Source organism: Ornithorhynchus anatinus, chromosome 11 (assembly GCF_004115215.2).
Source record: "Ornithorhynchus anatinus isolate Pmale09 chromosome 11, mOrnAna1.pri.v4, whole genome shotgun sequence".
Lineage (NCBI taxonomy): Eukaryota > Metazoa > Chordata > Mammalia > Monotremata > Ornithorhynchidae > Ornithorhynchus > Ornithorhynchus anatinus.
Window position 1 is genome coordinate 36,492,326 of NC_041738.1, and position 27,505 is coordinate 36,519,830.

The 27,505-nt window shown below is 47.8% G+C and overlaps 1 protein-coding gene across 1 annotated transcript in view; it reads right to left on the reverse strand.

The window, feature by feature from the left end:
* Positions 1–27,505, reverse strand: part of GLG1 (golgi glycoprotein 1) — a 137,527-nt gene that overhangs the window by 19,232 nt on the left and 90,790 nt on the right. Inside the window, exons 5-15 of the mRNA XM_029075800.2 lie at positions 24,706–24,909; positions 23,281–23,352; positions 21,726–21,909; positions 16,310–16,524; positions 12,421–12,542; positions 10,687–10,788; positions 8,442–8,595; positions 4,783–4,920; positions 3,075–3,161; positions 1,670–1,732; positions 269–382 (exon numbers count right to left, since the gene is read on the reverse strand). Coding sequence (XP_028931633.1) covers positions 269–382; positions 1,670–1,732; positions 3,075–3,161; positions 4,783–4,920; positions 8,442–8,595; positions 10,687–10,788; positions 12,421–12,542; positions 16,310–16,524; positions 21,726–21,909; positions 23,281–23,352; positions 24,706–24,909 — 1,455 coding nt within the window. The remainder of the gene's footprint in view (positions 1–268; positions 383–1,669; positions 1,733–3,074; positions 3,162–4,782; positions 4,921–8,441; positions 8,596–10,686; positions 10,789–12,420; positions 12,543–16,309; positions 16,525–21,725; positions 21,910–23,280; positions 23,353–24,705; positions 24,910–27,505) is intronic.

Below are 27,505 nucleotides of genomic sequence, written 5' to 3' on the forward strand. Positions count from 1 at the left end.
CAGAGCAAGCACTCCATAAATACCACTGACTGAGAGGAAGCTGTGCAATAATCCTACAAATCAGAATTCAAATATGAGAGAAGAGGACTGAGGTGCTGGCCTCCAAGGGTGAGAGTCTTTAAGGAGCAGACTGTGGTAAGTACCGACACAGACAGCAAAATGGAGGATTCCAGAATGGGAAGTGATCTGGTCTCACTTAGGAGGGGAGGGTGATAAGTAGACTGTTGAGGAGCTGCAGCAGGAAAGCGAGAGGCTACGGGCATCTCACCAGCTGGAAGTGAGTGACTCCAATGGCACACTTCTCGTTCATCTCCTTCTGGTGTTTGTTCTGGATCAGGCACTCCATTAAGTCGCCAGAGTCAATCTGGTTATCTGCCATATCCTGAAGGGAAGGGATGCACATTTAGACTCCATTTGTAAAAACAAAGCAAAAAAAAATAAAAAAATCCCCCAGTCAAAGAAACATACACAGGAGGCCACCTCCTGAGGTCCGGTGCAGAGCAGATGATTAAGCAGTTACTAGAACAGACAGGAGAAGCCTGAAGGAGTAAGACTTCAGTTGAGAGAAATATACACAGGAAGCCCCTCGGCTTGAAACTCCAACACAGAATAACGGCAAATCAGGCAATGTTTTCGTTCATGTCACGACAGAACACCTGCCTGCTGGAATTATTCTAACAGGTCAGGGAACTACATGTAAGCCTCCCCACTCCAATCCCTCGTAACCCTTGAGGGGGCTCTGCACTCACGAGCTGGGAAGTTGCCACAGCCGGTAATTACAAAGTCCTCTCTGAAAGAGGAGATGCCCTGGGTGGGGAGGAATTCGGGAAGGGAACCACGGAAATGGGGAAGAAGGATGACACCGTGTTAAGCCCTACTAAAATCACAACTCCAAGAGGCCTTTCCCAACCAAGCCCTCGCTTCCCTGTCTTGGCTTCCCTCCTGGATTGTCTCTGCCCTGGGGCCTGTTCCTTTTAAGCACTTTAATATTCACCCCTCCCCTAACCCCACAGCACTTATGTACATTCCTATCTGTAATTCATGGTAATGCCAGTCTTCCCCTTTGGTCTAAGCTCCTTGTGGGTAGGGATCGTCTATACCTACTCCAGCGCTTAGAACAGTGCCCTGCACGTAGTAAGCGCTTAAATTCCAACATTATTATTATGATTATTACTCTTTCCTATTGTACTGTCCCAACTGATTACCAAGTATTCTGCACAGAGTAAGCACTCAATATATATCACTGACGGAGTGAGTGATTCTGGCCAACACCTCATCGGAAGAAATGAGGATTAAGACTGTGAGCCTTGCGTGGACATGGACTGCGTCCAACCTGATTAGCTCAGTTCTACTCCAGCACTTAGAACAGTGCCTGACAAATAGTAAGTGCTTAACAAATACCATTAAAAATGAAAAACAAAAACTCCTATTGAAGAAATACTGTCAAAAGGACAGCTGGATGAGCTCTGACTACAGCGCGGGAGTTTTTCTTCTGGTTTAGTACTTCCTAATCTGCCTGGCTCCTATGGGAAATTATCTGAGTTTTCAACACCGGTTTTATTTGAGAGGAATAAATGTTGAGTGTGAGGATGACTCAAGCCTGCTTGTTTCTACGGTGAGCCTAAGATCTGGCCTGGGCCAGACTCCTGTTTTCCCAGAAGTCACTTACGTGGCAGAAGTTCTGAATGATGGGCTCGCACGCTCTCATCAGTAAAGCTTCGATCTGAATATCCTGCAGAAGACAAACATATTACCGGTTCCAACCCATAAATAGCCCTAGGCAGCAGGGTTTGGTCCACCTGAAAAGGTCAGTAAGTATTTGATGGGCAAATTGTCCATGTGAGTTTCTAGCTTCTGCAAATGCAAATTAAATCCAGATGGCTTCTCACTCTGGCACTGGCAGTCCCGGTGGGCGTCATCCATAGCCAAAACCAGGATGGATGCTAGGGAAAGCTTCCAAATCAAGAGGTTATGGGACATACATAAGCTACCCACACAAATGAAAACTATTTTGATACTTGAGTCAGAAAGCCTCAACTTGTGGCTAGAACTACTACTGCCTGGCAGTTCAGAACAAGGCCAGGGTTAATGCTGATGGCGACAGGGCCAGACTTCCCTCCCTGCACAAAAATTCACGTTAAAAAAAAAGATAAGCACAAGTATGGTGATGATGGGGAATTAGGAGAGGCAGTTTTATAGAAGCCTATTCAAGATATCTGGGGGTAACGGCCATGAGCTTTTCTGGATGTAAAATGCTTAAGGATTTACAAAAAGATAATCCCACCTGCCAAAATCCAAGTTCATTTTCTCAACCAGATTTCAGTTCTAGATCTAAGCCCTGTTTCTGAAACAGGAAGTGTGGCAGGGAGAGGATTGTACAGCAAGTTGAAAGGTCTTTCGATTCATTACAACTCGGAGGCTGTGCCAGTTCTGGCTGAACCTTGAAGAGCCTGGAGACCCTGGGGTGATGAGGTATGAGAGGACCAGGAGTCTTTTAGCCACTTCTCCCTCCCATCAGGTCGAGGCATGCTTCCTGAAGGAGCCCAGATGAGAGTACTTTGAATTGTATTTTCCAAGTACTTAGTACAGTGCTCTGCATACAGTAAGCGTTCAATAAATACGATCGAGTGAATGGATAAATGAATGAGAATGAACCAAGTCCCCAAATAACTGAACTTGCTCAAGCAGCTTCTTGCTAGACTCCTAAACTTTGGATCAGAGGACTTGGTAGTGTTATCGAGCTAGGTCGCATCATCACATCTTCACTACGACTAACAATCAAAAAGCAAAAATCATCCCTCAAGGACCTAGAGAAGGGTTTTAAAGAGTCGGAGTTGTTCCTTCTCAGGTTTATACAGCACTGGCAAAAGCAAGTACAGGAATAATCTGAGATGGGGGAGAAAAAACCCCCAACAAAGAACATTTTTGCAACTTTCTTCGTTTTGTTTAAAAACACAGTAAATGAGCAACAAGCAAAGACTTATTGGATATAAGGATACTGAGGAAAACAAATTATTTCCCTACAGAAGCAACTTCCCGGGGCATTTTCATCCTCTATGTCGTAAATTGCTTACCTCCGATTCTAATTCCGTCAGGTTCCCGACAATGTCTCTGCATTCAACGACCAGGTCATCGAGATGGTCCTGCAGGCACTCTAGCTCCTACAGATCAAAAAAAGAAATCCAGGTCACCTGGTTGCAAGGTGATCAGTTGTATTCGGGGTATGTCACTATCTCTTTCCTGGAGCTTAGATTCTTGTGTTATTTCTCTGGCATTCTTACACAGCACCAGAATTTCCCTGGGGCCCTGGGAACTAGACTGATGAAAAAACAATTACTTCATCCGCTAGGTCTGAGTCAGAGGGACAAGGCAGCTCCGGAGATCTTTGTTACTGGAAAATCCCCAGGCATGAGCAATTGAAGTGAAAAGCGGGGAGGCTCAGGACGACTTAGTGTTGCAGTTTCCGCCAAGCCTCAAGGGGAGCAGCCCCAGCGGTTTTCATTTCCACCCCGGCCCAGGCCCTGCCCAGAAAGCCTCCATCACTGAAGAGCTTTCCTCTCTGCCAGCGATTAGGCCCTCGATCAACCCGGGCTTGTGGGGATCATTTGCCCTTCTGGTTTGTCTGGTCGTTCCGCTGGCCGCCCGGTAAGTAAGCACCAAGGGCCAAGCTGATGAGGTTGTTAGAGGACAGCGACATTAGGTAGCACTCGACGCTTAGGCGTCTCCTAAACTACACCGCTACAACAATAGAGGCCTGGTGGATTGGGTGTATTCTCTGGCAAGAGATGTTTCAATCTCAAAGTACTCTGCTGAGGTTCTGGTTTTGAGCAGCCGTTAACCAGAGCTTTGTCCACATGGGCCACTTGTGAGCAGGAGACCAAAGGGATCAGTGGGAAGGGCTCATCGGTAGAACGAACATGCCCACAAACACTTATGAGTATCTAGAAAGCTGTGACAAAACTGGGAGAAAACTCACGAGAAGCGAGATCCTAGGCTCTAGACTGTAAGCTCGTCGTGGGCAGGGAATGTATCTACCAATTCTGTTGTACTGTACTCTTCCAACTGCTTAAGAACAGTGCTCTGCACACAGTAAATACTCAATAAATACTGATTGATTGATCGAGAATTCTTATAGTCCAATTCCTCAGTAAGGCAGTGCCTTCGGTACACCCATATTCCTAAACTATATTACGGAACACACCCTAACAGCCACTTTTCCAGTGGGGGTGAATGGACATGACCAGGGAGCGCTGCTTCAGTTTTCACTGGACTGTGAGGCAGCAGAAGGCTTAACTGCAGGTATTTTCAATATACCCTCCAATTGAGAGCAACAGTCCTGGGGAGCATCTTGTTGAAAGTGGGGGCATAGATCCAGATACACACACACACTACTTTCTCTCTCTCTCTCTCTCTTTTCCCCTCCACCCCTCGCCCAGGTAACAAATCCCTGAATGTTTGGGATTTTACTCCTTTAGCTGACGCTCTACATTGGATCAAACAAGCCTGGAAGACCAGTCCAAGCCCAGCGCTGGAAGCAGCACTTGGTGATACTGGACGAGTCATTTTACTTTCCCCACCATGGTTTCCCTGATGTGAACTGGGCAAGAAATCACGCTTCCTTACTACCCCCAGGAGTACCGAGGGGCGTCACTGCAATGGATGCAAATCGCCGGGGAGACAGAGAGGAGTATTCATCTCCCCACGATCGGGATTTCGGCAGGACTTCAGTTTTCCCACTGCCTTTTCTGAGACGAGAGGGTGGCCGAGAGACGGGCTGACTACCTGTCCAGTCTCGGTCTTTTCACTGCACCACTTCCCCAAGTCGATCAGGCACTTGTCTTGCAGGGCAGGGTCCAGTTTCACATCCATGGCTCGCTGGTGCAGGATCCGCTGCACTTCAGCTCGACACTCTCGGGATAGCTACACGGCAAAGGGTCAAAACCATAGGAAATGTTTGAAAGGAATGTTAGCACCATGAAGTCATTTGTTCCAAGATTAGCTCCTGCAGCTAATCTACAGCTTCCAAATAATTGTGGTACTTGTTAAGTGGAGGTCTGACATCTACCAAGCACACTGTCCTAAGAAGATAATCAGGTCCCACATGGGGCTCACAGTCTAAGTAGGAGGGAGAACAGGCATTGAATCCCCATTTTGCAGATGAGGGAATTGACGTACAGAGAAATTAAGTGACTTACACAAGGTCGCACAGTGGACGAGGGGAAGAGATGGGGATTCGAACCCACATCCTTTGACTCCCAGGCCAGTGCTCTTTCCATGAGGCCATGCTGCTTCTAAACTAATAATAATAACAACTGGGTATATGCCAAGCACGCTGCTAGATAACAAGATAGTCATATCGGTCAAAGCCTTTGTCCCACCTGAGGCTCACAGACTACGTAACAGGGAGAACAGATACTTCCTCCCCATTTGACAGATGAGAAAACTGAGGCACAGAGAAAGTAAGTGACTTGCCCAAGGTCACCCAGGAGGCGAGTGGCAGAACCAAGATTAGAACCCAGGGCATCTTTCCATTGGACAGTGCTGCTTTTCAAACTGCTAGGGGATTCACTTATACTTTTTTATTCGGGGGGGGGGGTGGTGGGAGGGAGAGGTGCAGGAGGAGGATGAAAGAAGCATATTTTAAGTACTCTATTTATTCTGACAGGCAAGCCTTAGCTATCTGCAAATGGAGCGAAAACTGCAGGGACTCTGCTCAGAGGATCCAGTTACAAGGCGGTGGATAGTATATTATGGGGGCGGAAGCTGGGGAGACAGAGCCCTGGATCTGTGAGAGCTTCCTCAGGGTCAAGAGAACCTGGAATACCAACATGGCACACTATACTGGGGCAGCACAGCAGATGGAACTGCTTAGAAATCTGCCACAGGTAATTTTTTTAAATGATATTAATTAAGCACTTACTATGTGCCAAGTACTACACTAAGCACCGGGGGACACACAAGTTAATCAGGCTGGACACCATCCCGTGTCCCACACAGGGCTTACAATCTTAATCCCCGTTTTACAGATGAGGAAACTGAGGCCCAGAGAAGTGAAGTGACATGCCCAAGGTCACACAGTACACGTGTCAAAGCCAACATCGGAATCTAGTACCTTCTGACTCCCAGGCCTGCGCTCTATCCACTAGGCCAGCCTGCTCCAAATGGAAAAGTCACCTGTAGGTAATGGAGCTCCAAGAAGGCTCCTGAATTTTCTTTTGGGGAAGGGGGAAACGGGAGGAGGGAGAATGGGGGAAAACCCTATTTTACCTTCACGCTCTCCTAAAAGTGCTTGAAATGTCAGGCTCTTTCTTGAACCGTAGTGACATTCTTGAACCATACTGAACTTTAGCAGTCAAGGGAAGAACTGTGCTTCTCTTGGAGGAAACTTATTTGCTTGACCGTTGCCAAAAGAAGCCTACGAGTAAACATCGCCCGGCCAAGCTCTGGGGAAAATAGTTTGCCCAGAAAAAGTTGAAATCTGGAGTTGATATTTGGGCAAGGTGAAGAGCTGCTGGCCCCAATGAATTTTATCCCATATCCTAGCTCCATTCCTTGCAACACTCTCACTCTGCAGGAGAGAGCGAGGTTTAAAATAGCAGGCAAACAAGGTTACTACAGGTCAGAGCTGAGCTGTTCTGGATGTGTTGGATGTGGGAAGGAGGGCGTTGGAATTAGCTGGGGGAGGTAGGTGGAAAGTCGTGTTTTGGAAGAAATGAGCCGAAGTTTGCCCTGCCCGTGGCTGCAATTCGTGTGCCTCTCCCAAGTTAGCCAGCCCCCCTTCCTAGACATGACAATTCACCGAGGTTGCCGACCCCGTCCGCCTCCCCAAATCAGGCCATTCACGTGGGTGTGCATGTGTCTTCCACCTAAGGGCTGGGTTCCAACATTTGTGTCTCTGCGATCAGCCTGGTCGCATTCTTCTTCCTTCTCTCCCTCCCTCCCTCCCACACCGCAGTTCTATTTTCATTCCTGAGCCGCCCACCTGAGCAGTTGCCCACTCCGGATCAGAAAGGGTTGCCGCTCTCATTCCGGCATCTTCTGCCCCCTCCCAAGCGTGCCGCGCTCTATCCTTGGTGTGCATTTTCGACCGTCATATCTGGCCTATTGTCATGCCTGGCAGGGGGCTATCGAGGGCAGAAGGCCCCACCACATCCTGCCGCCTCTGACACACGCCCTACCCCTGGCGTGTGCTTCCGGCTCCGCAGCAGCGGGGAGCTGGGGACACCCCCAAAGGCCCGGCAAATGTAGCGTCTGCTCCGCTTACTGTACTGCTGGGCCAGCTCTGCTGGAGCCTCCGAGCAGAGCCCCCGCAGTTATCAAGACTATGCAGAGAAAATCAGAAGGAAAAACACCGAGAAGGACGAACGCATACACTCTGCTACATCGGAGTCAGGTGTGATTTCGGTGCGATCTGGCAGCTGAAAAACACTTCCCCTTCACGGGACCCTCGTATTCGGCATTTGGACTCTCCAGCAAAAATCGTATTTTCATCGAGCTCCAGAGGGTTTATTTGCAAATAGGTTTGCCATGTAATTCCATCTCGGCTTCCTGGAATTAAATGCGGGGACGTGAAAGTGCCGCTGGCAGGGAAGGATGGCTGGTGCTCGGGAAGGTTCCCTGAGTAGCTCAGCAGTGCCCAGGAAGCACTACAGGGCAGCAAGCTCTGCCCGACAGCCAAGGCAATGAACGCTCGGGCTCAACAGCCCGAGGAATTGAGGCAGATGTAGAACTAGAAGTGAATTATAAGACAGACCTGGTGGGTTGCAACCAGAGGTTTCCGTTCACTGCGGTGCATTTGTCAAAGGAGACTCATTAATACGTGCACCGTGCCTTTTACTGCAAGGGGTTGAGGGGATGTTTATGTCCCGACTAAGAGCGCGTTAATGGATCATTTCAGCCAAAGGAAGGTACAGAAGCGCTACGTAAATGTGCACTTGGGATTCCGATCTCCGTAACTGGGGGAAGAGCAGCTGTGAGGATTCCCATCCTCCTCCTCCCCCATCTATTTCTGAGAGACAGGTGGGAGGGATGTTTATCACGTGCCCGTTTTGATGCTCGACCACGGGTCCGACACCGGATCTGGCGATTTCTAGGGGTAGGAGGGCGGTTGGGCTTTGGACCGTAAAGAAACACACGGACAAGCAGCGTGGCTTAGTGGAAAGAGTAAGGGCTTGGGAGTCAGAGGACGTGGGTTCTAACCCTGGTACCGCCACTTGTCTGCTGTGTGACCCCGGGCAAGCCATTTCACTTCTCTGGGCCTCAGTTACCTCATCTGTAGACTGGGGATTAAGACTGAGCTCCACATGGGACAACCTGTAACTTGTATCTACCCCAGCCTTACGTATTTCCATTTTTCCCCAACTCTAATTCCAACTGATCATCAAACTACATCAAGCAATTTATGGTTCGGGGAAATAAGACAGTCAGCGTTCACTCCATACCCTCCTCCCCTGTTCCTCGGTGCGGTAGGCATGTCTGTATAAGCAGGAGAACACGGCTCCGGGTGGCATGAGCTCGCTGGTCTCATTCCAGCCGTGGGTATGGCACAGCCGAGAAGCGTCTCCCTGGCACTTACGGTACAGAACGGGGTCCAATCTGTAAAGGAAAGGCAAAAATCGTAAGTGTTGCTTCCGCCGTGGGGTAGTGGATGGATCGCAGGCCCGGGAGTCAGAGGGTCATGGGTTCTGATCCCGGTTCCGCCCTGTCTGCTGTGAGACTTTGGCCAAGTCACTTCACTTCTCGGTGCCTCAGTTAGTTCTCTGGAAAATGGGGATTAATAATAATGACGGTATTTGTTAAGCGCTTACTTTGTGCCAGACAAGGTACTAAGCGCTAGCGTGGGCTCACAGTCTCCATCCCCATTTTACAGAGGAGGTAACTGAGGCCCAGAGAAGTGAAGTGACTTGCCCGCGGTCACCCAGCAGACAAGTGGCAGAGCCGGGATTAGAACCCATGACCTTCTGACTCCCAGACCCAGCTTCTAGCCACTACACCAACCTGCTTCTCTGTGAGCGTGAGCCCCATGTGGGACAGGAGCTTAGCACAGTTAAGTGCTTAAAAAATACCATAACTATTATTATTTTCCAAAGATACCCACAAAAGTGGCTGCTTCCCACACGTTTGCCTCTGGACTAAGGGACGGAAGTAGATCAGAAGCCCCACAGCGGATGGTCTCCTTAATAAACTACAGAATGGAATGAGCCACCCTCAGATCTCCCTGCGACCCTGGGTGGGACTAAAATCTACATTTTACAAACTGAGTTCGGGGTCTCACCTAAAAGGGGGCCCTTAGATACGCTGAGGTTTACAGCAGTTACCTTCTCATCCCAAACACTTCTCCCAACCTTCGATCGGGCATAATTAGCCGACCCCAGCTGGCATCCGTGACTTAATTAGCTAACACAAGGGACGGGCAAAACACGGGTGTCCTAATAATAGAAAGGGAAACTGAAGGCCTCGCGCTCCACTTCCCCCGTGTCAGAAAATGCCTAACCGGCCCATAGACAGTTCTACTCTTTGGCTCTTGGATTTAAAATTATGTCAATTAATTTCAGTAACCTTGCTTGTAATCTGAGGTTGGGAAAGGGGATAAACAAGGCATAAAACCTGTTGTTTTTTCCCCCACTAAGCACCTCTCCCAATCAGGAAAGTATTCGTTTTACTCAAACTATAACTTCCGCTTCTTGAGGTGGAGATCTAGAGCCAGTTATAGGTCTTTCTGCCATTTCTTGGCATAGAGGGAATGAAGGGAGGAGGATGAGGAGGAAAATGGAGGGTGACGCCTCATGTTGTTATGGAGGCGACTCCTCTGCCACCTTTTTAGCTGCTTGATTTGGGAAAGCCAACATGGCAACGAAGAAACCGCCAGGACCACCTAGGAACGGACTGCTACAGTCTTCCGCTCAGCAAGTTTCGGGAAGCGAGGGTTTAAAAGCAAGATGTCTGAATACGATCTTTGTTCTAGTTCTCCGAAGGAAAAAAATCTAATGAGTCTCCAGAAGAAAGTGTAGGACTTATCCAAGGACATGTCTTTCAGCTGAATCACTGTTTATAAAAGGGGAGGAGCAGCACACTCTACTATCTGGGCTTTCGGAGGTGGGGAGGGAAGGCAGTACTGGAAAGATGAAGGGACACGTTGGATCCGACGAGGAGCGGTGGTCCTGCGGCACCGCGGTGCCCGGCTCCTCCTCGGTCACCAAATCGAATGGCACAACTGGGCTCTCCCCACTAGTAATAAAAGAAGAAATCCTACCACTCGGAAGAGTTTAAGGAAATAAAAGCAGATTCCCATCGACTGTGTGAAACAATGAAAGCAACGCACTCAGTCTTCGGTTTAAAAGGTAACCTGTGGGCACCCTCGAGGGTTCCAAGTTCTCGTTCGTTCAGTCGCATTTACTGAGCGTTTACTGTGTGTAAAGCACTGTAATAAGCGCTTGGGGGAGTACAATATAACAATAAACGGACGCATTCCCAAAGAAAAGACATCTGGTGGAATTCGGTGGTCGACTGGGTACTTCCCGCTGACCGACCAGCAGTGGATTCAGCTTTCGAAACGGCAAACTGGAAAGCAAACAGGTCAGGGCTCCAGGGATGGAGATATTCGCCTTAGTGCGATAAAGTAGGCCCAGATCAAGAACCGGTGTTCCGCAAAGGGAACCCCATCCGTCCCTGCTAACCCCTACTCACTTCCAGTCTCGTGAGATGAAGTACTGGAGCTCCAAGAGCCTGTGCTCGCAGTCCTCTACCATCTTCTCCGTGTACAAATGTTCCATTAGGCAAGAGAGGATCCTGCAAATGGGGAAGGGAAAGGTTGAGAGCACAGATTTAACGGGGGAGTGAGAAATACCTACCGACAATGCACCTGCAGCTCCCACTGAGCTGCCGTAAAAGTCCTGCTGGCGATTCCAGCCAGGACAATGCAGGGTTCACGGGAAGTAGCAAGGTGTAGTGGATAGAGCACAGGCCTGGAGTGATGGCATTTGTTAAGCGCTTACTATGTGCCAAGCTCTGTTCTATGTGCTGGGTCGGGGGTGGGGGGAGGGGGAAATACAAGGTAATCAGGTTGTCCCAAGTGGGGCTCACAGTCTTAATCCCCATTTTACAGATGAGGTAACTGAGGCACAGAGAAGTTAAGTGACTTGCCCCAAGTCACACGGCTGACAAGTGGTGGTGCCGGCAGCGTGGCTCAGTGGAAAGAGCACGGGCTTTGGAGTCAGAGGTCATGAGTTCGAAACCCGGCTCCGCCACTTGTCAGCTGTGTGACTGTGGGCAAGTCACTTAACTTCTCTGTGCCTCAGTTACCTCATCTGTAAAATGGGGATTAGGACCGGGAGCCCCACGTGGGACAACCTGATTCCCCTGTGTCTACCCCAGCGCTGAGAACAGTGCTCGGCACATAGTAAGCGCTTAACAAATACCAACATTATTATTATTATTAGAACCCACGACCTCCGACTCCCAAGCCTGTGGTCTTGCCACTGAGCCACAGGTTATGGGTTCTAATCCCGGCTCTGCCATTTGTCTGCTGCGTCAACCTGGGCAGGTCACTTCTCTTCGTTGTGCTTCAGTTACCTCATCTGTAAAACGGGGATCGAGGTTGTGAGCCCCATGTGGGACAGGGACTAAGCCCAACCCCATTTGCTTGTATCCACCCCAGAGCTCGGTACAGTGCCTGACACATAGTAAGTGCTTAACAAATATCATAATAATAATAATTAAGTCCAGCAGTCCAAGATGTGAATGCAGTTCATTTTGCAATCCATTTGTACAGTCATGGGAGGGGCTGTATGGGTTGGTCTACCTCCTGGTACTTGTCTGCAAATATGAATTCAGCCAAGCCTGTTTTTAGGGAGGCTCAGTTGGCTTTTCCCATGGAATAAAACGAACTTCTTAAGGGTTAAGCGAGATTAACGTACCCCTTTGGGGTACTTCACACTATATTTTCCATAGCTGAACAGATAATAATTAACCTACAACCTGCTGTAAGTCTGGTAGCAAACAATATGGGGCATTATTTTTCCAAACATACAGAAGCATCGCCAACCTATCTTTATGGGGCCTTTTTATCTCTGGGGCTTGGCACCTGTGCAGCTCTCTGTGGCTTCCATCCCGCCGTACGACTCTAGGTTAGAGGAAGTCAGAGGCCCAATCTGGTCCAGGCTACGAACCAAATATTACTTACTGCCAGGGAGTTTCTTTAACTTACTGTTAGTGCGTGAATGGCACCTAGGGCAGCAATGCAGTGGCTTTAAGAGACTTATCTCTCCATCCACACTCATTTTAGATGATGCTGGCGCATGCTCATTTAACAGCCTTGACCAGACAGGGCGCATGCTCATTAACAGCCTTGACCAGACAGGTCTACACAAGTCATCTGCACGTCCTTCCATGCTCAGATGGCCAAGCGAATAAAGCACTCACATCGGGTCTCCAGATCTTATGTGTTTGCAGGCGGTCTGTATCACAGATTCACAAGCTTCATTCAGAGCTCGGTCAATGCGGTAATCTGCTCCAGGGTCTGTCTCTTGAATCAGAGTTTGAAGCTAGACGAGGGGAAATCGGAGAGAGGAGAAAAGTAGAATTTAGCCAGTAGGCAGGTTGCAGACTAAAGAGAATGCTGTCACTCAATGTGAAGATCCCACAATGGAGAGTTGTGCTGTCAAAGACTCCACCCTGTGCCAGTCACCTCTCCACCTCCTCTGAGAATTTTTTGGCAACTGGGATAATCCCACCCTTGCAGGCATTTTCACCTTCAAGGACAGCAAGGGCCTGTGGTCTCATTTTTAGCAAGTAAGCTCCAAAATCAAATTCTGGGCTACAGAAGATGAAGTGACCTTTAGATAGGCAGAAGGTTGCCTCTGCCCATGTGTCTCATTTTTAACCGGAGTACAGCGGAACACATCTATTAGGGCAGTCGTTCACTAGTTGGAATATATGGGGAACAGTAAATTTGCACATTAGAATTTCGAAATTCAACCGAGGCGGTGATATGCTAACTCTCCTATTTTCTCTCAAACCATCCTGGCAAGAATCAAGAGGCAGCCAGTACCTACTCTCTGCCAGTTTATCTCTCCATCACGATATGTAAGAAGAATGATTGGGCCTCTAAGTCAGGAGATCTGGATTTTGTCCTAGCGCTTAAGCTCGTTATGGGCAGGGAGTGGGTGACTCCTTTATTCTAAACTTCCCAAGCGTCTAGTCTATAGTCCACCGTACCATTGGACACTCGATAAGTGCTTCCTCTACTTCTACTAGATCCAGCTCTGCCACTGATTTGCTGTGAGACCTTGGGGAAGTCATTTAACCTCACTGTGATAACACTTGCCTACTTGAGAGCGGGGCTCTGAGGCTAAAATGAGATCATTGGAAAAATAAAACCATTCTATAAATTCAAGGAATCTTGAAATTCTCCACATAAGAACCAGTTTTACATCAGGGGCCGACCATCCTCTATTTTGGATCTCAATGTCCATTTTGTGACAGACTTTCCTCATCTAGAAAGATCACTTCTTCATTTCCCCTGCTCCTTTTCACAATTTTACCCGAGTGCCTTCAGGTAAATAAACAGAGGAATCAGAGCCCTGGCACCATCGCAAAATTACCACAGAACACAGATCAGAGGAAATGAAGGGAAAAGGCTGCTTCTATTTATCCAATAGAAAGTTCATAATCAAGGAAGGAAGCCTTACATTGCCTGGGGGCAGGGCACAAAAGATTTCCAATAAATCTGTTTCTGGCTGGAAGTTAATTATCCTGCTCTTAGCTTCTAAATAGGTGGCAACCTGAAAAAAGCTATTGAACACTGGCGGGCAGTGGCAGTATAAAACGCCGAAGACCGCAGCCAATGTTAACTTTATGACGACTGACAAAAACCAGAAAAATCTGAGGCTACGAGGCCACTGGTTTCCCCAGATAGCCAGCTTTGCACATGTATTCCAAAGTTCAGGCATGAACCTTGAATGCCTAGGAATGGCAGGCAAGTGAGGAAGCAAATTTTAATGACTGCACCACAGTATTAAAAAAAAATTAAGAGAGGGTAACTCTCTGCCTGACCTCTTCTATACATTCCTCAGTGCCTCAAACCTTGAAAAATGAATTGGTGACATGTGAAAAGCCCCTCTCTCTCTCAGGCGCTCTTTGCTCCAACGAATCGTACAGGGAGAGTCTGGTAGCCTCCAAATCATCCATAGAAGAGCATTATTTTCTCCCTTGATTAGGACACTTGAAGGAAAGCATACCTACTCTCAAAAACACTTCACTGGGTCTGACTTTCTCCACTTTTGCCTGGTTCACAATGGTAATAACTACTTCAGGGTCAGAAATTTCCTGTCCAAACGTAGATAGAGGTTTGAGGCGGCACCAAAAGGACTGGACATCTCCAGCTTGGTATTAGGCTTCAGGAAATACCCAGAGCACAGAGTCACTCTGATTTAATTGCAAATAGGACCCAGGACACTCCCAATTAAGCTTTAAGAGACAGAAATAAAACAGTCACCCCTGCCTAGGGCGTATTATGCTTCGACTGTCCTGTAAGGGTCCGTCTTTTAAAAATCCACACGGGGTATGGGGGGCAGTTTGCTTTCAACTTCAATCACCAGTTCTTTAAATGAGCTGAACGCCAAAAAGAAAAATGCAACCATCCCTGCCTTCCGGAGAAATGAGGTACCTAGAAATAGTCAGCTCTTTGCTCTACTCGTCGAGTAGGGCATCTAAGCACCTAGATAAATGAAGCACCTCATTTTGCCGATCCTTCAGAAATGGATTAACCACTTCCCCTCACAGGCCCCTCTCTCCCTATCATTAAGGATGGATCCACAAATGCCAGGTTTCTACCACGGCATCCGAGACTGGTGCTCATTCTTCACAGACAACGTCCTGGAGCTCAGGTCTCTCCCAGGCCATCCAGAGCAACCCAGAGCCAGTTCAAATGAGGGGAATATCCCATCAAACTTGATGGAAAACCAGAGACAATTCCGGATATTTCCCTGGGACCCTACCTGGAGGCTTTGGAAAAGAGGCTGGGGTGTTTTTCCAATTACTACCCCGAGCAGAGAGCTGTTTCTCACAGTACTCCATGGAACCGCCCGCCTGAAAGGCAACTGAAAGGTTTTCTGGCTACTAGAGAGAGGAGTTAGAAATGAGGCCCAATAGCTACTTCTATTCCTCATCTGGAGTCAATAGTCATTTTCCTCACAATGAATTAAGGTCATAAAATTCCTGATTTCCGCTGGGAAATAAAATCAAAGTAGTATTCGGTTTTTAATAAACATGTCACTAAGGAAACAAATAAAAAGATTGATTACGGTTTCTAAAAGTTTCCTTGAGAAGCTGGCTCTTTGGCTCATCTAAGTAGAGGATGATAAGCTTAAATCTGTACTCCATGTTCTCTGAACAAAAAAAAAAAAAAAAAAATGCATCTGCGGGTTTACAACAATGTAGTTGGAAATCTCAATTGAACAAAAGAGTCTCTAGCAAAAATGATATAAAGAAAAGCAGCAAACAGACAAAATAGGAAGGGATACTGTGTGTGCAGGGCTCCATTTTACTCTGGATTCACGAAGATGGGATCCTTAGGGCTTACGGGAGCTTCATGTTTAAAAATGACGAATTTGACTCTGATGCCACCGGTTTAGGACAGGCGCTGGAGTTTGAAAGAAGACTAGGTGGAGGTGACGAAAAAATTGAAAGGTGGAAAATAAACACAGCAAGCTTATTCCAACAGGCTGGTAGGCAAGCAAGCAAGTTGCTGTTTCGGAAACCCCTGCTTTCTCAGTCATCGCGCACTGGTTGCTTTTCTGGCCTACCACTCCAGAAGGTCACTCTATCGGTCTGTTTACAGAAACACTCACTGGATATCTTTGTGGTAAGATTTCAGGCCCTGAGATGCGTCCTTCATGCCCCAGCTTTGACTGAACTGGTTGATAAAGCATCTAATACGTCTATTCTCTTTCACTATCAGACTCTCTTCCATCTTCGGTAGAGAAGCTGGTTTTGGCATGTTGCCCTCAGAAAGTTACCACTTCCTTCAACACCTCACAATTAATATTTTTCATCTACTTTATTAAATGGTTCTGGCTTTCCTTATTAACTGTAAATGAAAACTCCTGCTCTTAGAACTACCAGCACATTTCATGTTCTTACAAAACGCTTAAAGAGTCTTTTATGACTTAATAATTAAACTGATCACCAGATTTAACTTGAAGTCGTGAAAGTCAGTTGACTTCCCTTAGTTTAAAGCGGGATGGGACCGAGGGAGGGGTCTCGCTCCTCAGATGACAAAATAGGAATGGCAACCAAGTGTTTCACTTACCGCCTGCTGGCAATTCATTCCGACGTTGCCTTTCTCCCCACGCACGACTTTCATTAGACAGTGCAGCGTGCGGCCTTTTCGATGCAACCCGGAGCAGTGGTGCTCTATTTCACCCCGACAGCTCAAGATGATCTCAGGGCTCAGGGAGAAGTCTTCCATCAGCATGCGCCGATAATCCAGCATCTCCCCCTGGCACTCGCTGCTCACCTGTCGTCCTGGGCCAAAGAAGGACATGACACTCAATCACTGGTATTTATTGAGCTCTGACTGTGTGACGTGCACTGTACTAGGTGCTTGGGAGAGTATAATACAGTAGACACGTTATGGTTATTAATACTATACTTGTTAAACACTTATTCCATGCTGGGTAGGTACAAGTTACTCAGATTGGACACAGTCCCTGTCCTACACGAGGTTCACACTTTAAGTAGGAGGGAGTCGGATTGAATCCCATTTTACAGATGAGAGAACTGGAGCTTCACAGACAAGTTAAGTGACTTGCCCAAGCGGACACGTGGCGGATCCAGGATTAGAACCCAGGACCTCTGACTCCCAGGCCTGTGCTCTTTCCATCAGGCCACGCTGCATCTCCAGGCAGCCTGGGCTTAATAAATGCTTGTGGATGGCTACGGACTGAGCAATGTTGGAGAAATCTATGTGTGCAGAGAAGAGCAGTTAAGTTCTCTGCCCAAAAGGATGACAAAGAGTTAACGGTGGGGCAACGGGGTTGGGAGCCACCTCACAGATTAGCAGTACACAGTCTTCCAGGACAAAACCATCTAGGTCACTTCTGTTATCAAGATTTAAAAGTTTTCATCTTGGTCAAAGCCTTTAAATGAAAAAGGAGTTACGACTGGGGCGGTTAAATGCTAACAAGTTAGACAGTGCTCTGTCTGCTCCAAGAAGCCAAGTGGCCTAGCAGAAAGATCATGGGCCTGGGAGTCAGGGCACCTGAGTTCTACTCCCCACTCCATCACTCGTTTGCTGTGTGCCCTGGGGCAAGTCGCTTTAACTTCTCTGTTCTTCAGAGCCCTCGTGTGCAAAATGCAGATTCAATACCTGTTTTCCCTCCTACTTGGGCTGCAAGCCCCACGGAAGACCTGGTTATCTTGGATTTTTACCCCAAGTGCTTAGTACAGTGCTTGGCACATAGTAAGCACTTAACATAATTGCTATTATTATATATACTCTTCTGGCTGTACAGTGCTGAAGTATTGGATCAACGCTGGGTCACTGGAAGCCTCGCTAACGGGATGACGATCAGAAAAGGTGATCTAAGGGGGAAACGCTAGAAAAGCAAATCGTCATTCTTGGTATGTTCTTGGAAATGGCATGTTGCCTAGAAAAGGCCTAACGAGCATTATTTTTGGATCGGCTTGGCTGCCTGGTAAGTGTCTGTTCTACAGTTGTGAGACTGAATTTCCAGTATTCCTGAATCGACTTCGGAGTAACGCTCCAGCCCACGGACACAATCCTGCTGCCAATAGCGTCAATCTTTAAACCGACAGTCTGCTCTACTCCTTACCCTGGGTTAGCTGGACCCCTCAAAGGAATTCTAATCTTGTACGACACGTGTTCTTATCTTTCACTCGCTTTTACGTCCCCACCATCCATTTCATTGCGGCGATGTATCCACCTTTGGAGCAGTATAATCTCTGAAGCTACACAAAAGGACCTTGGTCTCTGGCCCGACGACGCAGACAGTGTTGAGTTGCCAGAGAGCAGCTTTAAAGGGATGTCTGAGATGGCTATTGTGTTGAGGCTAGGAGAGATCTGGGACATTACCCAGAATACGCTCAGGTGCGCTGGAAGCAAGCGCCACTGGCAACCTCATCATCGGACTTGAAGATGAAAGAAAGCACAGAGCCACCCAGGAAAGTAGGATCTCAAGCATTAGTGTACATAAAATTTAAATTTAAAGAAAATGTTAGCATACCACTTGAGAGCCTTTTGAAATTCTCTCCTGTCATTCAAGTGAAACAGACTTGGACTTGTTTCCATCTCGGCAAACACAATCAATCAGTGGTATTTACTGAGCTGTACTAAGCGCTTGGGAGAGTACAATGCAACAGAGTCCTAGAGTATACTGAATAAGGAGAGTGCTGGTGTTTAGCAACTTTCCGGTGCCCCGATTTACTTGGTCATCATATTTATTCAGTGCTTATTGAGTATCGAATACTGTGCCAAGCACTCTTTCGGATACATGCAAGACACAGACCCTGATCCACCACAGATTCACAACCTAAGTGAGGAAGACAGACTCCCAGAACAGTACAAATTAATTTTCAAAATTGATAATAAATTTTCTAGCCATCGAGGGTTGCCTTCCAATGAGAAAAACCAGAGAGAAGCATAACGGCCACTGGTTACCGAGAAGGAGGGAACGTAATAGGGCAGGAGAGACTCAAAATCCTTCACCTGACCCTTATTTAATCCATTTTTCTTCCAAGAAGCAGATTGACTCAGGAGAAGTCAACCAGAAACACAGGCCTAGGTTCTGGGGGGGAAACAGCAATAGCTCCGAACAGAAAGCTGGAACCCTAAACTCTGACAAGCTTCCGCAGAACCCGCCCCAAGCCTTGATTTGTTCTCAGGAACACTTTGCAAGATAGTCCAACCTAAACCGTTCAGGGTTAAGTGCTGTCCTTCCTCCCTTAGCATTTACACTAACCTTCAGCAACTCTGTTTTAGAAATTATTTGGCCCCAATCCTTGTGCCCCGAGGCCTCCGTGCCTTAGACATCAGGCCAACTGTAGCTTCAGCTCTTGTCTTTGGGCCTTAAAAATCTGATCAAGTTTTGAAAGAAATGGTTGACAGCTGTTCTGTGCTTTCACGGAAAACAATACACTTACATACACACTCACCCCCTGCTAAAAATCTAGAGAGTTCACAATCTCACTGGGTCTAGTTCTACTGGGCACAAAGACTGGTGAAGACTTGTCTTCAGGGATAAGGCGGACATGAAAGGAGAACTAAAGGGGAGCAGGGAAAGAGCTTCTGCCCACCCCCAGGGTAGGTGACGGTTCCCCGCAAGGCTCTCTCTGGGAACTAACGAGTCACTGTGGCCACCGGCACTACGAAAGGTGCCACTGCAGACCGAACCCAGAGGCAAGAAGAGTAACAGCCGTCCCGACTAGCCACGACGATGTCGGGGTAAGGCACAGAAGGAGGAGGACCGAGGAAGAGGTTGGCGCAGAGGATGACAGAGCCGTGGAGACGTCTAAACTACTGCCTCCGACTCACCTCCGATCATATCCCTTCTGTAGCTGCCTCAAATACACATGGACGGACACCCACAGATGCCATGGGGGAATAGAAAAACTCAAACACCCGCATATACACACCCTGGGACATAAAAAGGAAGAACCCCATCGGACAGCGACTTAGAGCAGCGAGGGAGGGCCAGACACTGAGCCCCACATAGAGTGGCACTGAAAACACTACAGAGATGTCCTAACAGATGGGCATAAAGTCAGCAAGGGAGCTGGGGAGGCAGGCACATAAAGTGGGAGAATACAAGAAAACAGAATGTGGAAAACTGGGGAATAACTGGGAAGGGAAGGAAGCTGAGAAGGAAAAGGGAAAGGCGGAAGATTCAGGGAAAAAAAAAAAATCTTCTACACATTTCATGGGGAAGGAGCATGGCCTACTGGAAAGAGCACAGACGGGGACTCTGGGTTCTAATCCCGACTCTACAAACTGCCTGCTCTGTAACCTTGGGCAAGTAACTTAACTTCTCTGTGCCTCAGTTTCCTCAAGTGCAAAACGGGGATTAAATACTGTGTCCAATCTGACTGGCTTGCATCTACATCAGCGCTTAGAACAGTGGTTGACAACCAGTAAGCACTTACCAAATACAATTATTACTATTTCGGCTAAAGTCAAGTTGAATACTGAGGACCACAGCAGCATCTAAGAGCCTCAAATTACCGCAGTTTGAAGAGAACGCTTTTTCAACTGAGCCTCAGGCTGCCTCTCAAGCACAGGGAATGAAGCCTTGTACGGTCTGTGACTGCGTGTGTACGACAACTGGATGTTGAAGACAGACAGCCCCACTTTAAGAAAGGATGGCATTAATATCTTGAAGGGGTATTACCTTACACATATATTGAACGCCCCATCAACCGGAATAGTACAAGTTGTAAAATGGGCATGTCAAATATGTGGGCACATAAAGGGCAGAAAGCTAAAAGCCGTGGTGTCAACTGGAGCACCCTGGCCTCTCCTCCAGGGGTTCTACTCTGCAGAACACCGTCCCTTCACGTTGAAATCCGGGAAGCAGCCTCTGGCCCCAACAGTTACAGGGGCAAGAACAACTATACCTTCAAGAATGGCGGTCGGCAGAGGGAGGGGTGATGGTTTGACTCACAAATTTTACTTCCTTTCGTTCCATTTAATAATACACTGAGTTGTTAATTATGCTCCAGTTAATAACAACAATATTAATGTTGGTATTTGTTAAGCGCTTACTACGAGCCAAGCACTCTTCTAAGCGCTGGGGTAGATACAAGGTAATTAGACTGTCCCACGTAGGGCTCACAGTCTTCATCCCCATTTTACAGATGAGGGAACTGAGGCACAGAGAAGTTACTTGCCCAAGGTCACACAGCTGAAAAGCAGCAGAGTGGGGATTAGAACCCATGACCTCTGACTCCCAAGCTCGTGCTCTTTCCACTAAGCCACGCTAAGTTGTTCAGCTTCTCAGGTTTTTACTGGGTTCTTCTGTTGTTTAATGGTATTTGCCAAGCATTTACTATGTGCCCGGCACTGTACTAAGCACTGGAGTAGATACAAGCTAATCAGGCTGGTCACAGAGTGGGATGGGTGTCACAGAGAAAACGGAGATCTAATCCCCATTTTACGGATGAGGTGACTGAGGTACAGAGAAGGTAAGTGACTTGCCACGGGGCACCCCGCAGACAAGTGGTGGAGCTGGGATTAGAACCCAGGTCCTCTGACCCCCCATACCCCCGATTCTTGGCACTTTTTAGCAATATGGCCCGTAAGAGCCGCCCATCCACAGGAATAAGACCGACGTGTCCACTTTCTAGAAAACTACCTGCTTTCAAATACTTAGAATAATCCAGTCAGAATTTAGGGGACTGTCACCATTTTGTGACAAATATGTCAAGGCAGGTTGTATACCAAAAATGGTCCCATCCTTTTCCACACATGGCAGACAACGTATTTTCTTCACGTTCAACTCCTCCGCCAAGTAGCCAGAAGGAACTTCGCCAGTGGCTTATGAATGTCAAACCCTTGACTACCCTTCCCCGAGAGGAGTCAGGGAGAAATCCCGGTGGCAAAAGCCTAAGCAAAATTAGGAAATAACCAATATTTACAGGTGCCTCTCCAATCCTTTCAATCTCTGCCCTTCTTGAAGTATGGCGAAGTGGGGGGAGAAATGAATTCTTACCTCTGTGAACTGCGGATTCGAGGCACATCAACAGGTAAGACAGTCGGGCTTCCCGGGACCGAGGCAGGTTTTCCACATTGCAGCGGTATTTCTTCAGGTCGCTCTTACAAGACTTTGCTAATGAATAACTGACTTTGTAATCTTGGGCAATTAGCTTCTGCCTGGTTGTCAGTGCATCACGACACTGAGGAAAGAAGGTGGGAAGACAGCTGAGTCACCGTGGTTCTGCTGGACACACATTCCATCTAGCACAGGCAAACAGGCGTGCAGAAGTGCCCAAACTGGAGCCTTTACAAAAGCAACCACTCCTATTCATTTTAACTAAAAATCAACGCGAAGGTTACGTCACCACGCTGGGAGTGGGGCAGAATTAGAGAGGCCTATTCACTAGTTCCAGTGCTAAACCAGGGTTTGCTGTTGTATTCGCTACAGTGTTAAAATACTACGGGTTGTGGGGAATCCAATAAATGCTCCATTTTCCATTCGACAGAGCTGCTCCGGTGAAGGCCTCCGCAGAATCCAAACGGCAATTGGCCCGCTGGGGTAAGGAAATAATCTGGGAAGTCTAACCACTGCTCTTCTTGCTAAATGGAGCTGGCTACAGCTAGGCTCGGTGATCCACAAATAGATCCTGCTGTGAAAATCCTTTGAAAGCAGAACAGGTGCATCAACCGGGGACCCAGGAGCCCCAAATGATCACTTTCAAACCCATATAATGCTCTTTATACAAATTTACTCAGGGACTTGACAGCGGACAACAGAGAGAACGATTGTAGGTTGAGACGATGCTGGAAAAAAGAAAATGAGAAGGTACGGACAGGTACGGCAGCCTGCTTTTTCCGAGTCTAAGCTTCCGGGAAATGGAGGACAACGAACGCAACTAATATGTGGCTAACCGCTTTCGTGGTCCATTAAGGTTACTGAGAAAGACGCCTCAACGGGATCAAGGACAAGCCTCGTCTGGGTGGACCCCATCACCATCTCCTGTCCGCTCGGTACTCTGATTCCAAGAGCTACTCTTATACAAAACCGAAGGACAAGAGCTGAGACTAAAATAAGACCCCAGAATGAAATATACAGTTGCTCAGATCGTGGTCAGTTACTTCAAGCCTTCCGATACTCAAGGCCAGGAGGAATCATGGGGGTCTATTTCCCGGGGACTTGAGTCTGTGTGTGGGGAGCCATTAACTGCATCCCAACAGGTAGGATGGCCACCCCCTTGGAGTAGGATGGGACCTGGTAGGGCTCCGAGGGCTCAACAAGGCCTAGGGTTCTTGACTCAGCTTCAGGAGGGGACGGGAGAGGGTGGCACTCCAGATCCCGCCTGCCTTCCGGACTGGGGCACCTCACCCTATCTATCCCCTCAGCCCTGAGGGAATCTTTCTCACTTTTCCCCAGCCTTACTCCCCTAGGAACCCTTTCTCTTGTTTGTCCCCATGTTCAAATCCCAGGGGAATGGAGGAGAGGGGAGGGGGCGGCTAAAATTGAGTTAAGGCAGGGGAAGGACTCACGAGATTATACTCAGACCAAACAGCCACTTAAAATTAACGCTCACCTTCTCACTCATCGATTCCTCAAACTTGTGGTTAAAGAGGCACTTGTAGACTCTGCCCTCTCCAGCTTGAGTCTGCAAAATGAAACGCTCACATTGTTGATGACTGTACATGAGGCTAATGTATAAACCAGATAGCAATCCTGGCCAGGGATCACAATGCCAGTCTGCTTCAATTGGAGGCCCTTGCACAAAATGGAATGTGCACTTAGCCAAACAGCTCAGTCTCACACACAATTTAGCAACCTTGGTCCCATCACAGTCAGTGGAAAGGCTGGCTATTCTTGATTACTGTCATCTGTTCACAGTCATGTCTGGTCTTACGCCGTCGAATCGTCTCTGACCCAGAGAGGCGCCAGGGACGCATCTCTCCCAGAACGCCTCACCTCCATCTGCAATCATTCACTCATTCGATCGTATTTATTGAGCGCTGACTGTGTGCACAGCCCCGTACTAAGCGCTTGGAAAGTACAATTCAGCAATAAACACAGACAATCCCCGCCCACACCGGGTTTACAGTCTAGAAGGCACGACAGGAGATGGAAACGGGAGGGTTAGGGGTGTTGGATGATCTGTACTGGGTGACTGGGGAGACTGGGGATGACTCCAGGGATGGTCCGTGCTGGGTGACTGGAGGGAGAGTCCCGGAATCGTTCTGGTGTGTATCCAGAGAGCCACTGCTAATTAAAACTCAGAAAAACTTCAGGATCAATTGATCCTTCAGTCAATCTTCTGCCATCTCTGCAACAGTCTCCCAACCTCCCTCGCAACACTTCCAGCCACTATTAAATAGACCTACTATTGTGGCTGTGGCCTGCTTCTAATTCAAAACCACTAACAGCTTAAGTGAAAACATTGTACTGACATTCACCTTCCGCAGCTTCTGGGAAAATGCAGGTTGTGCTGCTTCGTTGAGCTAAAAAACTATCTGGGCTGCTGGTCCTCAAGCTCCAGAAAGTATGAGTTAGTATAGCTCTGATGGAGATGTACATAACTAATATCTATGTAGCAAGGTAATGATCGCCTTATTGACAATCATCATCTCCGCTGTGCTTACAAGGCCACAGTAGGGAAGGGCAGGTTTTATTATCCCCATTTTACCAATGAGGAAATTGAGGCCTAGAAAGGGTAAATGACTCCGTCTTTCTTGGTGACCTGAACAAGAGTAAACCACCAAGTCAGGTCTTACCTCCTGACAGAAGACTTTTTCCACTAGCCATGTCTCCTCAAGTAGAGTTTCTTGGGATTGATGCCCACCCCACCTCCAAAAGATCAACCATAAACTGATTGAGACAAATTTTTTTTCACTCTCTCCCAAATCCACTTTGAGTTGGATCTTTTCAGTTTTTAAAAGTTCCTCCATATTGGTGTTTCTGATTTTGGGGGGGGGGCCTGTGGGAAGAGAACAGAAAGACGGAAACGACTCACGTTTTCACAGAAGCGTTCTCGATCGTCTCGACAAGCGAAGTACAGATGTCTGTCCAGGTGGAAATCATCGGAGGACAGCTCAGCCACCCTCAGGATGGCTTTTTTGCAATGGTCCGAGACCTGAATCCTGGGGTTAGTCTCCTCTGCCTCCTTCACCAGGCCCTTCTCCAAGCAGGACACCACTTCTCCTTGTGAATGTGCATCCTAAGAAATAATAATGTTGGTATTTGTTAAGCGCTTACTATGTGCCGAGCACTGTTCTAAGCGCTGGGGTAGACACAGGGGAATCAGGTTGTCCCACGTGGGGCTCACAGTCTTCATCCCCATTTTACAGATGAGGGAACTGAGGCACCGAGAAGTGAAGTGACTTGCCCAAAGTCACACAGCTGACGAGTGGCAGAGCCGGGGTTCGAACCCATGATCTCTGACTCCAGAGCCCGTGCTCTTTTCCACTGAGCCACGCTGCTTCTCTGAAACAGTAGAGATGTCAGGCAGAAACAATCAATATTCAGTAATTGATATTTTGGGGGCTCCATTTACTATGCATCCACTTCCTTTATCTGTTTTTTGAAACAATTCTTAAAAATATAACAGACTCGGGACAAACAACAACAATAAAGTTAAGTGAGTTGGCTAAGGACACACAGCAGATTCATGATGGCGGAACCAGGATTAGAACTCAAGTCTCCTGACTCACAGGTCCTGTGTTATTTCCTCTAGGCCCTGCTGTACTGAAAACAGTGTTAGAATTTTCATCGATAACCTTGGGGAGATGTGGTGGGAAAAAGGCTGCTGCCTTAAACTATGAAGGCTCTGAGTGCCGAAGAGCTGGGTGAAGGCACTGCAAGACCTTAGGAAGGAAAGTGCTGTTGGGGAAACTGTAAAACACGTCAGCAATACCACAGCCCGGAAATTTCTGTTCACTGATCTTTGAAGAAAAGCTTGCTCTCAAATATTGGTGCTCTCAGCCGATGTAAAAAATAAAGAAATAAAATCAAACAAAAGAAGCAGTAGAATCATAATTTCCCTTTTTATTTTTTACAGTAGCACAAATCAGCATTTGGTTAAAGCATTCAAGGCTCTAAGCGAGAATTCCCTCCTAAATGCTGGTTTTGTTTCAACAGGATTCAACAAAACTCACCATTTAAACAGCTTTACCATTTTAATCAGATGCCATTTAATCACCATGGCAATAGCAAGTCTCAGTATTGTCTCTCACCAACTTTGGACAGATGAGAGGGTTGGCCATCCAGGACAAGCTGTATTGATGGGCTGGGAGAGATTTTTTCAAAATGAGCTGCTCAGGAGTCCCTGTCCACACAGAGACGACTCCAGCTCCGCCAGAACTCCTTTTCATTATGCATTTTCCATGGAATGTAATGTCAGAATTGGGGAACATATTTCTGACAGGGTTCTGTCTGGATACAGCGTATGGTGTAAGATCTGGGGTCAGGGCTACAATGCAAGTTTTCCTTAACGAGCAGTTCTGCAACACCCTGTAGTCTTGGACAACTGGGTGTGGGGGGCTTAGGCAACTCAGAGAGGAACTTTCCAGTTGTGCTGGCCTCTGGTCAGGCCACAGAGCCAATTATCCTTGCTAGGGCTTTGCAGAACAGAAACCTAAATTTTACAGCCTAGCTCAACCCAACAGGTACTAGAAAGGTCCGGTTCCTGTCCTTATGGAATACAATTTGAGAGAGAAACACCGAAGGGGGGGGAGGGAGGGAGAGATAGAGGGAGAGAAAAAGAGAGGGAGAGAGAGAAATGCCTCGAGGCTGGCTTGATATTTTAAGATGGGTGCAGCTCTAAGATGATGGTAATGGTAGCTGTGGTTTTGCACTACATTCTGTGACTTCCTAAACTCTCTCTTTCTCTCTTTCAAACACTCTTTGCGTCTTTCCTGGTACAGGGTGCTGGGAAAGACAGAATGAACCCCGGGAGCTATCTTCAAAATTGCCTATTCCAATGGAGGGACCCTGAATCATTTAACTGACTAGATTTTTACCAAAACATGGAAGGGGGTGAGGTTTCCAGGGGGTGTAAAAGTGAGAAAGTGTGCAGGAAGTGGGTGGAAAGATAGCTCTGTTTTGGACATGTAAAGCTTGAGGCAACGACAGGACATCCAAGTAGAGATGTCTTGAAGGCAGGAGGAAATGCGAGACTGAAGAGAGGCAGAGAGATCAGAGCTGGAGACGTAGATTTGGGTATCATCCGCGTAGAAGTGATAGCTAAAGCCATGGGAATCCTTCAAGGGAGTGGGTGGAAATGGAGAAGGGGACTCGAAACTGAACCTTGAGGGACCCCTAGAGTTGGTGGGTAGGTGGGAGGCAGAGGAGGAGCCCACAGAGGAGACCGAGAATGAGTGGCCAGAGAGATAGGAGGAGAACCGGGAGAGAAGCGTGTCAGTGAAGCTGAGGCTGGATAACGTTTCCAGGGGAAGGGGGTGGTCCGCAGTGTGGACGGCAGCTGAGAGGTCGAGGAGGATTAGGATGGGGTAGAGACCGTTGGATTTGGAAGAAGGAGGTCATCTGTGATCTTTGAGAGGGCGGTTTCTGTGGAGCGAAGGGGATGGAAGTCAGACTTGGGTCCGAGTTGGTAGACAAGGGGCTGGTTTGAAAAGAGACAGAAGGCTCCTTAGCACACAACGGACGGTGTCCAGGACAGCGTAACAGGGAGCTGCTCGGCGCCACCACCCAAAGGTATTTGTTGACCGAGAGCCAGCTAGGTGAGAGACCCTGTTAGCCTAGGCACTGAGGCCTCTTTGGAAGGCAGGGAAATGAAGAGGCTCAAAGAGAAGGCA